This window comes from Loxodonta africana, chromosome 21 (genome assembly GCF_030014295.1).
Source record: "Loxodonta africana isolate mLoxAfr1 chromosome 21, mLoxAfr1.hap2, whole genome shotgun sequence".
NCBI lineage: Eukaryota > Metazoa > Chordata > Mammalia > Proboscidea > Elephantidae > Loxodonta > Loxodonta africana.
Window position 1 is genome coordinate 58,998,150 of NC_087362.1, and position 14,119 is coordinate 59,012,268.

A 14,119-nucleotide genomic window follows, 5' to 3' on the forward strand; every position below is an offset into this window, starting at 1 on the left:
CCTGGGGGTGGGGGTGGTGCACAGCAGGAAGGGAGCCTGCCAGCGGGAGCCCAGCCCACCTAGCCTCCTGTCTGCTCCTCAGGCATTCATTCCACACATGCTCTCTGAGGCACACATGCTCTCTGAGCATAGGGCTCAGGTGGGCTGGCCCTGCCCTGTCCCCCTGCTTCGATGGGGGAGGTTGGAGAGGATATGGAGCTTAGAGAAGAAGCCTCCAGGGGCATCAAGGAAGGCTTTCCAGTGGAGGTAGCCTCCAATCTGAGACCTGAAGGAGGGGTAGGAAGGAGGAGGGTGAAAGCGAAGGGCATGGTGTAGGAAGGGCCTTTTAGGCAGAGATCAGCATGTAGAAAATCCAGAGGCAAGAGCACCTGGAATGTTCTGGAAAGGAGTGGAGCTCCCAGGAAGCTAGCGGTGCCTGTGTGCCCTCCTGGGAACCCAGGGCTCTGACACTGGGTCCTGGGGCCTGACCATTCTCCCCTTGGGGACAGTTGGGCTTCTTCACAGATGTACCTGGAGCTGTAGCTGGGAGATGAGAGGCTTGGGTTTTAGCTCTGGCTATGTCACCTTGTCCTGGCCCTGGCCCTCTGGGGACCTCAATTTTTCCACCTGAGTAATGGGCCCAGGGTTGTGAGAATGCAGGAAAGGAATGAAGATATCCAGGAACAGGAGAGAGGAGGATCTTGTCTTCTGGGTCATGTAAGCCCCGGCCTGGCTCCTTTTTGCAGGTGCCCATGCTGTGACTCTCTGAGGCCACCCCTCTTTCCTCACCTGGCTAAGACTCAGGCTCTCAAAGTCCCCCCACTCCCTCGCCATCAATCCCCTCATTGGCTCTGGGCACAGCAGGACCCTCCTCCCCCTTTTGTGAGACAGCTGAGGCCCAGACAGGTGGGCCACTTGCCCCTCTTCCAGGGCTGGGCCAGCATGAAGTGCGGGGCGGGGGTTGCAATGGGAGGAGGGCAGGGGCTTCAGGAGCCCCTTCCTGCAGGCTGAGCCCTCAGACTCCTGTTCATGCGTCCTCTCCAAGTGGCAGAGGGAGAGCAGTTCAGAATCTTCCAAGAAGAGGTGGAGGCCTGGTGGCAGGAACACTCAGTCAATGGGGGAAGGAGGGCCGTGGAGAACAAAAGTGGGGTGGGGAGAGCGTGGTGCTGAAGGGGCGCCTTTGTGGAGGAGCAAGCCCCCAGTGAGGGAAGGGAGGAGGCCTTTCATACCTGGGGAGCAGAGGGGAGGGGCTCCCAGGCAGGGCCCAGCTAAGCAAAGGTGGCTGGAGCAGAGGGGACCCCTGCGGCAGGAGAGCTGAGGCAGAGAAGAGCCCAACCTGATGCAACAGGACCTCGCAGGGCATCCCAGGAGGGGGCTAGGGAAGCCCTCTGGCCCCTGGTGTATGGGGCGGGGGCGGGGGGATGGGTGAGGGTGGCTGAGGCTGGTGATGAAGCTGTGGCAGGGGTTTTTGTCTTCCTTTTCCTTTTCTCCCCATCCAGGAGCCTGACTCCCCTGTGACATGTGACGTGCAGACCAGTAAGTGATGCACTAGTGGGTCCTTGTGTGTATCTCAGGGTGGGTTGTCTGGTGTCCTCTGGTCTGAGTGGGTATGACCAGTGGGGCTATCCTTGGCTGGGCCTGGACTCACTTAGGGGGCCCAGTGGGGACCCCTGACGTGGAGCTGAGAGAGCCCTACTCTCGACAGCCTGGCCTCTGGTCAACCATCCCAGCTGCCAGAGCCCGGTGGCTGGTGGAGGCCCTTCCTGGACGCTGGGGAGAGACACTATGGGGGGCCTAGTGCTTCCAGTTTCTAGCAAGAGAAACAGTCCTGAGGCCAACTTGGTGGGCCCCCTGCCTGCTGGAACACCCAGAAAGAGCTCCCACCTTCCGCTTGGCAGCTGGATAAGTGGGTTTGCTAAGCAGGGTCCCTGGTGGATGGGCAGAGGAGAGAGGGGTGGGGCCTCCCTGGAGGAGCCAGGCCCCTGAGATTCCAGCCCCCTTGGGCTGGGACAGCCTGCCCATCACTGCAGCTGTGTTGAAGAAGTATGTGCTGCCTTTCGTCCCAGTCTCGCATCAGGAGTGAGGTTGGAACTAGGAGGATGGGATAGCTCCTGGAGTACAGGGGTCATGGCTGGGTGGAGGGGGAGCAGAATCAGCTCTTCCTTCATTTCAGGCCTCCAGAAAGGCATACAGTAGACAGGATATTCATTTATTCATTTGTTCAGTCATCAACAAATAATTATGGAGGGTCTGGGTGGTGTAAATTGTTAACGTATGCTCGACTGCTAACTAAAAGATTGGAGGTTTGAATCTACCTACAGGTGCCTAGGAAGAAAGGTCTGGCAATCTACTACTGAAAAGGCAGCCATTGGAAACCCTACGGTGCATAGTTCTGCTCTGACTCACGTGGGGTCACTGTGAGTTGGAGTCCATTCATCTGCACCTGGTTTACTCTTTGCCAACCCTGTGATGGGTTCTGTAGTGAGCAAATAGGAGTCAGGCCTGTGGGCGGTGGCGTACCCTGTTCCAGCCAGGACACAGGCTCCTTAGACCGTGGGCCTCAGTGTTCCAGGGCTGCTCACTACCATGTCTGCAAGGCTATGAACCTCATTAGGCCTATGTTGGTCACAGTGAACTCTGGGGCTGGGGTCACCCACTGTGGCCTGGAGCATGGACAGACAGCCTCTGGAGCTCGAGTCTGTCGGAGGCAGCGTGGGAGATGATGGGGTCCATAGTGATCATAATGACAGCATGAGGAGGAGGGTGCTACCTGGTGTGGCCAGTGTGCTGGCCTTCAGAGCAGGGCACGCTGTCTCTCATGGCGCCCATGGTACTCAGGGTCACCCTGGGACAGTGCAGGGCAGCCACTTCCTCTGCTGTTGGGGCTGGCAGGGGGCAGAGCCTGAGGCTTGTCCAAGTTGACAGGGCAAGTTCTCGGTGGACAGGACAGCGACTAGAGCCCACTGACCTGGCAGCAGTTGCTCAGGCAGGCAAAGACTAGAGAGGCTGTTACCACAAAGAGACCCTCCAGAGGCCACGGAGAACACCGAGGATGGGGTGTCATCCCCCATCTTCCTCCTTGCACCTCTGGAAGGAGGCAGGATCTCAGCCAGCACGCACAGGGCCCCCCCCGCAGCTCCTGGAGTGAGGGGGCCATGGCTGGGCGCTGGGGCAGTGTGGGGGCAGATGCAGTACAGGAGCCAGGGATCGGGGTGACGCTGAGGGGCTGGGGGTGAGTCTCCCTCTTCTTCCTGCTCTCTGCCAACTCCCCCAGCATTCATTCATTCACCCCCTCATCCATTCATTCCCTCCGTCTGTCCATCCAGAGGCCCATGTGTCTGTCTTCTCCTTTTGTTTCAGGGGAGGTGGCAGCTGGAGGCCTCTGAAACAAGGGAGAAGGGAGCCTGGGAGAGCGTGGATGGACAAACGGATGGATGGAAGGAAAGAAGGGTGCTCAGAAGAGAAGACCTGCATGGGAGGGGGAGGCGAGGTGGCTGGCCAACCCCCCACCCTACTTGAATAGGCCACCCCTGCCCCTCCAGATGCCCCCCGGCAGGGGTGAGGGGCCAGAGTCACCTACACCAGCCCCAGAGCCTCCTCTAGGGAGCCTGGTGGGTATGAAGGACCAAGACCAGCCACTTTCCATCAGCAGGAGGAAAGGCGTGAGATTTAGGCTAGACGGGAGGGGGACTTCTCCGCTGGAGGGCTGTGGAAAAGCCCCGAGGAGGACTCTACACACTGAGCCTAGCACAGGTCTGGCACAGCCAGTACTCCTCCGACAGCATTTCCCTAGAAGAGCTTCTCCTTGGGCCTGGCCACATGCTTACCCTCAGGGTCAGAACACCAGTGGACAGTGACAAACGGTTTTAACACTTAAATTGACATTAAAAAAGCATAAATTAACATATCAAACCTGCGATGCCATGATATTATTGCTTACCCATTGCCCGTAGGGTCAGTTCTGATTTGAAGAGTATGGAGAGTCTGGGAATCTGCATTTTTGAGAAGCACTCCCTCCCCTAGGTGATTCTGATGATGGGGGTGGGAGGCTGGGACCACACTTTGAAAAACATGAAGTTAGCGAGAGAACAGTGTTTGGGGCCCAGGGGGCAGGAGATGGGTGCAGGGCCAGGGAGAGGCAGAGGGATGGGGTGTCATATCCCAGGCCTGGATCTGGGGACCCTGAGGTCATACAAGAAGTTGCCAGGAGGACTTTCCCCACCTCCAGTGTTTGTTCAGCCCCAGAGTAATCTTTGTCCAGTTACTCCTCTGCTCTACTACCTTCAACAGCTTCCTATTGCCTACAGCCTTTGTTGCTGTTAGGTGACATTGAGGCAATTCTGGCTTATAGTGACCCCATGTACAACAGAACGAAACACTGACAGTCCTACACCATCTGCCAATCATTGCTATGCTTGAGCCCATCTTTGCAGCCACTGTGTCAATCCATCTTGTTGAGGGTCTTCCTCTCTTTTGATGACCCTCTGCTTTACCAAGGATGACGTCCTTCTCCAGGGGACTGGTCCTTTCTAATAACATGTCCAAAATACAGAAGACAGAGTCTCGTCATTCTCACTTCTAAGGACTATTCTGGCTGTACTTCTTCTGAGACCGATTTGTTCTTTCTTTTGGCAGTCCATAAAAAAACAAAACAAAACAAACCCATTGCCATCGAGTTGATTCCGACTCATACATTCGATATTCTTGGCCAACACCACAATTCAAAGGAGTCAATTCTTCGGTCTTTCTTATTCATTGTCCAGCTTTTGCATGCACGTAAGGTGATTGAGAACATCATGGCTTGGGTGAGGAGCACCTTAGTCTTCAAGGCGACGTCTTTGATTTTCAACACCTTAAAGAGTCGTTTGCAGCAGATTTGCCCAATGCAACGCACTGTTTGATTTCTTGACTGCTGCTTCCATGGCTGTTGATTGTGGATCCAAGTAAAATGAAACCCTTGACAACTTCAATCTTTTCTCCGTTTATCATGATGTTGCTCACTGGTCCAGTTGTTGTATGTTGAGTGTACGCCATACTGGAGGCTGTGGTCTTTGATTTTCATCAGTATGTGCTTCAAGTCCTCTTCACTTTCAGCAAGCAATGTTGTGTCATCTGCATATCACAGGTTGTTAATGAATCTTCCTCCAATTCTGATGCCATGTTCTTCTTCATATAGTCCAGCATCTCAGATTATTTGCTCAGCATATAGATTGGATAAGTATGGTGAAAGGATACAACCCTGACACACACCTTTCCTGATTTTAAACCACACAGTATCCCCTTGTTCTATCTGAACAACTGCCTGTTGGTCTGTGTACAGGTTCCTCATGAGCACAATTAAGTGTTCCGGAATTCCCATGCTCCACAATGTTATCCATAATTTGTTATGATCCACACAGTCAAATGCCTTTGCATAGTCAATAAAACACAGGTAAACATCTTTCTGGCATTCTCTGCTTTCAGCCAAGATCCATCTGACATCGGCAATGATATCCCTGGTTCCATGTCCTCTTCTGAATCCGGTTTGAATTTCTGGCACTTCACTGTCAATTTACTGTTGCAACCACTTTTGAATGATCTTCAGCAAAATTCTACTTTCATGTGACATTAATGATATTGTTCAATAATTTCCTCATTCTGTTGTATCATCTGTCTCTGGAATGGGCACAAGTCTGGATCTCTTCCAGTCAGTTGCCAGGTAGCTATCTTCCAAATTTCCTGGCATAGAAAAGTAAGCACCTCCAGCCCTGCATCTGTTTGTTGAAACATCTCATCTGGTATTCCATCAATTCCTGGAGCCTTGTTTTTCACCAAAAATGCCTTCAGTGCAGCTTGGACTTCTTTCTTCACCACCATCCGTTCTTGATCATACGCTACCCCCTGAAATGGTTGAAAGTCGACAAATTCTTTTTTGGTCCAGTGACTTTGTATATTTCTTCCATTTTCTTTTGATGCTTCCTGCTTCGTTCAATATTTTGCCCATTGAATCCTTTGATATTGCAACTCGAGGCTTGGATTTTTTCTTCAGTTCTTTCAGCTTGAGAAATGCCGAATGTGTTCTTCCCTTTTAGTTTTCTAACTCCGGGTCTTTGCACATGTCGTTATAATACTTTACTTTGTCTTCTCGAGCCACCCTTTGAAATCTTCTGTTCAGCTCTTTTACTTCATCATTTCTTCCATTTGCTTTAGCTCCTCTACATTTAAGAGCAAGTTTCAGAATCTCTTCTGACATTCATTTTGGTCTTCTATTTTTTTCCTGTCTTTTTAATGACCTTTGCTTTCTTCATGTATGATATCCTTGATATCTTCCCACAACTTGTCTGGCCTTCAGTCATTAGTGTTCAGTGTGTCAAATCTATTCTTGAGATGGTTTCTAAATCCAGGTAGGATACATTCAAGGTCATATTTTGATTCTCTTGGGTTTATTTTAATTTTCTTCAGCTTCAACTTGAACTTGCATATAAGCAATTGATTGTCTGCTCCAAAGTCAGCCCTTGGCCTTGCTTTGACTGATGATACTGAGCTTCTCCATCGTCTCTTTCCACAGATGTAGTCGATTTGATTCTTGTGTATTCCATCTGGCGAGGTCCACGTGTATAGGCGCCGTTTATGTTGTTGAAAAAAGGTATTTGCAATTAATAAGTTGTTGGTCTTGCAAAATTCTGTCATGCAATTTCTGCCTTCGTTTCTATCACAAAGGCCATATTTTCCAGTACCAACCCCTCTTCTTTGTTTCCAACTTTTGCATTCTAATCACCAGTAATTATCAATGCATCTTGACTGCATGTTTGATCAATTTCAGACAGTAGAAGATGGTAAAAATCTTCAATTTCTCTATCTTTGGCATTAGTGGTTGATGTGTAAATTTGAATAATAGTCATATTAACTGGCCTTACTTGTAGGCCTACAGATATTATCCTATTACTGACAGCGTTGTACTTCAGGATAGATCTTGAAATCTTCTTTTTGATGATGAATACAATGCCATTCCTCTTCAATTTGTCATTCCCAGCATGGTAGACCGTATGATTGTCTGATTGAAAATGGCCAACATCAGTCCATTTCAGCTCACTAAGGCCTAGAAAATCAATCTTTCATTTTTGACGACTTCTAATTTTCTTAGATTCATGCTTTGTACATTCCGTGTTCCAATTATTAATAGATGCTTGCAGCTGTTTCTTCTCATTTTGAGTCATGCCACATCAGCAAATGAAGGTCCTGAAAGCTTGACTCCATCCATATCATTCAGATCGACTCTACTTTGAGGAGGCAGCTCTTCCCTTGTCGTGTTTTGAGTGCCTTCCAACCAGAGGGGCTCATCTTCCGACACTGTATCAGACAATGTGCCGCTGCTATTCATAAGTCTTTCACTGGCTAATTCTTTTCAGAAATAGGCTGCCAGGTCCTTCTTCCTAGTCTGCCTTAGTATGGAAGCTCTGCTGAAACTGTCTACCATGGGTGACCCTGCTGGTATTTGAAATACCAGTGGCATAGCTTCTAGCATCACAGCAACATGCAAGCCACCACAATACAACAAACTGACAGACGAGTGGTGGGCCTACAGCCTAGTCCCCTAAAATCAGGAGCTGCTTTGTCTTTAGCATCAAGGACCACTCTTCCACATGCCCTCCCTCTCCTACCTCCAGGCATTTGCTCACTTTGTTCCCACCCCAGAATTGCCCTCCCCCCCCCTTTTTTTTTTACTGCCAGTTTGAGGAGCCCTGGTGGTGCAGTGGTTAAGGGCTTGGCTGCTAACCAAAAGCTTGGTGTTTCAGCTGCTCCATGGGAGAAAGATGTGGCAGTCTGTTTCCATAAAGATCACAGCCTTGGAAACCCTATGGGGCAGTTCTACTCTATAGCGCATGGAATCACCCTAAGTCTGAATCAACTCCATGGCAATGGGTTTGGTCGGTTTTTTGGGAAGAGGCCTTGGCCTCACATCTGTGCCCTGGGGCGTCTTGTTTGCAGATCCTGGAAACAGGGCTCCTTCCCCAGACCAGTAGCTGGCCTTCCCTGCCGGGGTCAGGACCCCATTCGATGGCCTGAGGGACATCCTAGGTTGGCAGAGAAGATGCTGGTCAAAAAGTAGTGTGCCTGTGAGGGGCTCCAGGGGCACAATTAACATTCCAGGTGGAACAGCAGTTTCCATGAGACCCTGAGCACCTATAGTGCCTCAGTGGTCCCACCTGTGACCTGGCAGTAGGAGAGAGGAGGTGGCGGGGGGAGGGCTGGAAAAACCCGGAGCACTTGACCGAATGCCCATGGAGAGGTGCTCAGCTCCTCTGCCAGGTCAGGTGGGTGTGGCAGAGTCTGTGCTCCCTGTCCATCCCGCCTGGCAGGAAGTGGGGACAACGTAGGGCCCACCCTGCAGGCTTGTCTCAAAGATGAAATGAGGCAACTCTTGTAAAAGTCTTGCTTACTAAACAGTGCCTAAAAACAAAAGATTAAGGCAAACAAAAGACTCGTAAGCAAGGGCAGCCTCAACTCTTTACACTGAGTGCTGGGTTAATCCATTACACAGTGGCCGCTAATGCCAGTGCTGCGCTCACAGGGCACGTTTGTCATTTGGAATTGCACGCCATTATTTGGTATCAGGAGACCTGGCGCTGCCTCCGGCTTCCTGTGTGGCCTTGGACAAGTAACCTGACCTCTCTGAGCTGGATTCCTGGTCTATCAAATGGGAGAGCACTGTTCTCACCCTCTGGGGTTGCTGCCAAAGCTAACGAGCTCACGGGCAAGGGGATGTTCTGCCCCCTGGGTGTCCCCTGCTAGGCCTAGGCAGGAACTTGCACCCCGAGTGGCTGCTTGGGGTGGAGATGCTGCACCATTGCTGGACAGCAACATGTAGCACCACACACAGCAGTCCCACTACCGGATTCAGGGCCACACATGGAGGCACCTCCCTGGTCAAGCCGTAGGCCATTCGCTGAGCCAGAGGCAGCCAGGATTGGCCGTGGAAAGGGCTAGGTCAGGATGCATTGGGGTCTTCCTCGGAGAGCAGGGGCTCCCTCTGTGACAGGAGGATGACATCTGTTGCCTGGGAGCATGGGGACGGTAGAGGGAGGTGACTCTAAGAAGACAGATGACCCAGTGCCTGGCCCATGGGAAGCATCCCATTAAAGAAAGCATCCCCTAACCTGTGTCTCAGGTTGCTCATCTATAAAATGGGAAAGAAGGAAAACAAAATGAGGATAATCATTGTTCCCACCTCAAAAGACTGATCTGAGGGTTGGTCAAGTTAATCCACATAAGCCACTTAGCACCAGGGCTGGCACGTAGTGTGCGTGCCGTAAATGTGGCTATTTATTGTTATTATTGTGCTGCACTACAAACAATAACCTCCATAATCACGGGTCACAGCATAGAATTCGAGACCAGCCTCCACTTAAAGTCACAGTTACTAAGTCATGCTCGGCCTGAGGGCCCCCAAGGCTCCTGAAGCTCTTTGGAAACACCTGGTATTCAGGCAGTCTCCTCTTTCCTCCCTAACAACTGCCTGCAAGTGGGCTTGGGTTCCTCATGAGACAACTCTGCACCTACTTCTGCCAAGCCCACAGCCCCACAGTGTTTTCATTGTTAGGGACCACTGTAAGCGGAGAAATATCAGAAATCACAGGCTCCTATTCACAGGTGGAACCACCTTCACCCAGAAAGCCAAATTCCCTTGGCTGGTGGAACTTCTAGGTCCTGGAGGGATAGAAAGTCTCTCAGGAGTGGGTACTGAGATTATAGGCATGTGGTATACTGTCACCAGGGGATGGCATCTGGAGAGCAGACAGTGAACAGGCTCTCTGCATCCCTTGGGACAATCCAGGCCACCCTGCACCTGGATATGACAAGGCAGACTCCAAGCCTGGGTCTCTTGGCATCACTTGAGTTGCTGTGATTAGAAGAATTTCCTCTAGTGGGGTCCTGAGCTGGTTGCCCTGGGTCCCAGTTGGCCCACAAGTATCTTTGTTTGACTTCCACACAAACCTCCCTGAAGGAGGCCCCAGTCAGAACCAAACTTGATCAGCTCTGGCTTAAGAGGAAAAAGAGGGGGGAAAAATGGGAAGAGACAGGGGAATCATTGTAGCCTTCAACCCATAGCTTTGCCCTGATTTGGTTGTTCACTGCCTTGCTGATAACAGACTTTCCCCCGCTGCTTGGCTGAGAGAGCACCCTGCTGGTGATGGCCAGAGTTCCCTCTGAGGGCCTGGGCTCACTCTTCCCTGCACCCCTCAGATGGCTCCTCCTGTGTTCCCCCGCAGTCAGCATCCTCCCTGGAAGGCAAGCAGAGCCCGAGCTCATCCTTGAGGAGGTGGACCCTCACTGGGAGGAGGCAGAGCAGGAGGAAGGCAGCGCCAGCCCAGAGGGCGCAGAGGAGGCTCTGGTTTACCAAGAGGAGCTCAGGGCCGTGGAGGAGATGCCCAGGTAGGGAGCTGGAAACACCCTGAAAAAAAAAAAAGTTATTGTTTGAGAAGACAATAGGCACATGGTGTGAAATCCCAAAGGCATGAAGGGGCACAGAGGGGGAACCAGGCCTGTCCCTCCTCCCTGGCGCCCAGACAGCTGCCCCTTCCTTATGGGCAACCATGGCTTCCAGGTTCTATGTGCACATCCAGAGACAGTCTGTTATACACAAGAGTAGATCCCCCTCTTTTTTAAATTTTTTATATTTTATTGTGCTAAAAACATATATCACATAAATTTTGCCACTTTATTTGTAAGTGTACAGTTCAATGGCATTAATTACATTCACAATGTTGTATAACCATCACCACCACCATCTATTTTCGAAACTTCTTCATCACACTAAGCAGAAACTTTATATCCATAAAGCAATGAGTCCCTTTTCCCTCTGCCCCCTGCTCCCCAGCCCCTGGTAACCTCTAATGTCCTATCTGTCTGTAGGAATTTGCCATAATGGATCAGTATTTAGCATGAATGGGATCCCCGTCTATTTTTGCACAAAATTTAGCATACCCCGTGCACTGTTCTGCACCTTGTTATATTCATTTAACAACGTACCTTGGGGTTTTCCCAACTTGGTACACAGAGATCATACTCATTTTTTTGTTTTTTACAACTATATAGTCTTCCGTCTTATGGAGGGACCATAATTTATTTAACCTGTCCACTGTTGAGGGACATTTTGGTTGATTCCAAAATTTTGTCACTAGAAACAATTCTGCAGCCAACACTCCTGTGTGTGTGTGTTTGCACTTGAACCTGAGTACAGCTGCAGGATAAGTTTCCAGGGGTGGGGTTCCTGGGTCCTAGGGGTGGGAATGTGCCATGTGGTAGTGATGGCCACAATGCCCTCTACAAGGATGTAACAATTTTCACTCCGAACAGCGGTGTTGGGTGACAGCTGTCCAAGCTGGGAGGGCGCAGAGTCTCAGACATGCACAAGCCCAGGGCCTCCATTGCACAGATGAGAAAACTGTGGCCCAGAGGGGCTCAGGGACTGGCCTCACGTCGCCACCAGGACAGTGGGGGCTGGGACAGTGAAGAGGCCTCATTGCTAGAGAGAACTCAGGGTTGCTTACGCGGTGCCCCACGTCTGAGCTTCAGGTGGGGCTCCCAAGGCTGGGTCTTGAGAGTGGGCTGGGGCATTCTGTAGATGGGCCATCCTACAGAAAATGGGGCAGGAGGTGGGCTGGGGAGCCAGCTGCAGGTGGACTTACCTCCTGCCTCTGATCCCGTCTCAGGGAGCTGCCCCAAATTAAAGAGGAGGATGAAGATGAGGAGGAAGATGGAGAGGACGAGGAGGAGGACGAAGAGGAAGAGCTTGAGTAAGGCATTTGTCCACCTGGTTCTGGCTCTGCTTGGCTAAGGGTTGCCCCAGGGAGGTGGGGCTCCAGAGAGGGGCTAGGACTGCTTTCTGCAGCTCAAGGGGTCTCCTTTTTTGTTCTGTGCTGTGTGCCGCTGTGCACTGACCCAAAGAGGCTGGGGAAAGTTGGGGAGCTCCCCACTGGTGCTTAAAATGTCTCAGGACTCAACCACCCACCACTCGACACCCCCTTCTCACCATACATACACGAGAAGGGAACCTCCATGAGGGTTGGGATTTCTGTCTTTTGGGTTCACTGCCATGTACCCTGAGCCCTGGTATACACAGTAGGCACCTAGTAAATGTTTGTTGAATGGATGGATAATGGGTGGTTATATACAGAGGCTTATGGTTCTCCTCTATTATTAACAAAGCCATAGCATAGGGATGTCCTTCCCCCCTACACCTCCCTGTGGTCCCATGGTTGCCTCTGATGTCTTCTAAGGCTTCTCTAAAACATAAAACCAAACCAATTGCCATCGAGCTGGCTCCGAACGTATGGTGACTCCGTGTGTCAGAGTGGAACTGGGCTCCATAGGGCTTTCAATGGCTGATTTTTTAGAAGTAGATCACCAGGCCTTCCTTCCAAGGAGCCTCTGGGTGGGCTCAAACCCCCAACCTTTTGGTTAGTAGCTGAGCATGTTAATCATTTACACCACCCAGGAACTCCTTAAGGTTTCCCTGGGGCTGCTCTATTGTCCATTAATGGTTGATGCTTCACCTACATCAATGCAGATTTCAATATTAAAACATGAAAATAGTTCCGTTAAAATAAAGGTTAGAAATGGAGATGAGGGAGGGGCTGTTAGGAATGTGGGTGAACAGAGGACAGATGGACCAGCCGACAGACATGCAGATGAAGAGTAGGCAGCTGCACCTGAGCCTGGAGTTAGCACAGGGAAAGGCTGGACCGAAGATGTAGATTAGGTCTGGTCCTGTGGGTGGGCTGAAGGAGGTGTCCTAGGGAGGGAGTGTGGGTGGAAGAAAGGGCAAGGTCAGAGAGAGGTTAGGCTCCGAGGAAGAATCAGTGAAGGGCTGAGGAGGAGCCACTGGTGGGGTGGTTGGAAGGCAAGGAGAGAGTGGAGCCCTGGAGCCAAGTTAGTAAGTGTTTCAAGGAGAAGGGGTGGTTCACTGTGTCAGGGAACAGTGGCTGGTGGAAATGGCGGGAGATTACACTGCAGAAGCAATGGGGCCAGACTGTAAAGTCCTTGGACTTGATTTCCTGGGAGCAATGGGGAGCCATTGAAGGTCTGTGACACAATCTGGCAGCTGTGTTGGGGAGAGATTGAGGCAGGGAGAGCAGTGAGGAGGCTGTTATCACAGATCAGGCTATCCGTCCCCTTGCCCTACCCCCCCCTTGCGTTGTTCCTTGTCCCTGCCACTCTGCCTACCCTGCCACCTCCTGCACTACACCCTTCCTCACTGAGTGTTAGGAGCATGGACATTGGCACCAGAAACCCCAGCTTTGCTCCTCTTAGCTGAGTGACCTGGGCAAGAGCTTCGCCTCGCCTCCGGGTGGGTAAGTGGGGATAATAGTAGTCCCCCTGCAGAGTGATGTCTTATGATAATGGATGTGGTAGGACCCGGCCTGGAGTAAGTGCCTTGTTAATGGTCACTCATGTTCTTGACCCCACGAGGGTCACTTTTGGTCCTGGTCAGGAAATAGTTAAATCATGAGGTCAACACAGAGCTTAGAAGCTGGAAGCCTACTCAGAGTCATCTGCTGTTAGTGCACACTTGTCCAGTTCACATGTAATCATTCCATCACAGTCTGTACTTGTTTGCCTCCAGTGATGGGGAGCTCATGACCTCCCAAAGGCTGTCCATTCCATCCAAGTGTACCTCTGACTTATGAGTCTATGTAGAGCATGTAGCTGAATCCCTCCTTCCACTAACCCTGTGCACCTAACACACAGACCAGGAAACTTTTTATTTGCCCTGCCCTTGAGCTGAATCACCTTGAAGGCCAGTGTTAAAACGAGCTCACACATATGCACATGTACTAACTATGCACATGTACAGAGTGCGCAGTACACACAGGTGCACACGCACGTATCTGCACTGTACACATACATGCCAGCACATAGACACAGACACACACACCAGGTTATGCATGCATACATGTGCAAGCATGCACATGCTTATAGCCACACATTCTGCGTATATACACCCATAGACACGTATTACATTCATACACTTGTTCACCCATACATGCACATACACAGGTACACAAGTACACACTTGCACACATACTCACACACACAAGCACATGCATACGGAGTTAGCTGCATACAGTGCAGCCATATCCATGCTCCTGCAAATAAA

At 50.9% G+C, this 14,119-nt stretch overlaps 1 protein-coding gene across 1 annotated transcript in view; it reads left to right on the forward strand.

The window, feature by feature from the left end:
* Positions 1–14,119, forward strand: part of CNGB1 (cyclic nucleotide gated channel subunit beta 1) — a 61,196-nt gene that overhangs the window by 8,226 nt on the left and 38,851 nt on the right. Inside the window, exons 11-13 of the mRNA XM_064273509.1 lie at positions 1,479–1,515; positions 10,230–10,392; positions 11,673–11,756. Coding sequence (XP_064129579.1) covers positions 1,479–1,515; positions 10,230–10,392; positions 11,673–11,756 — 284 coding nt within the window. The remainder of the gene's footprint in view (positions 1–1,478; positions 1,516–10,229; positions 10,393–11,672; positions 11,757–14,119) is intronic.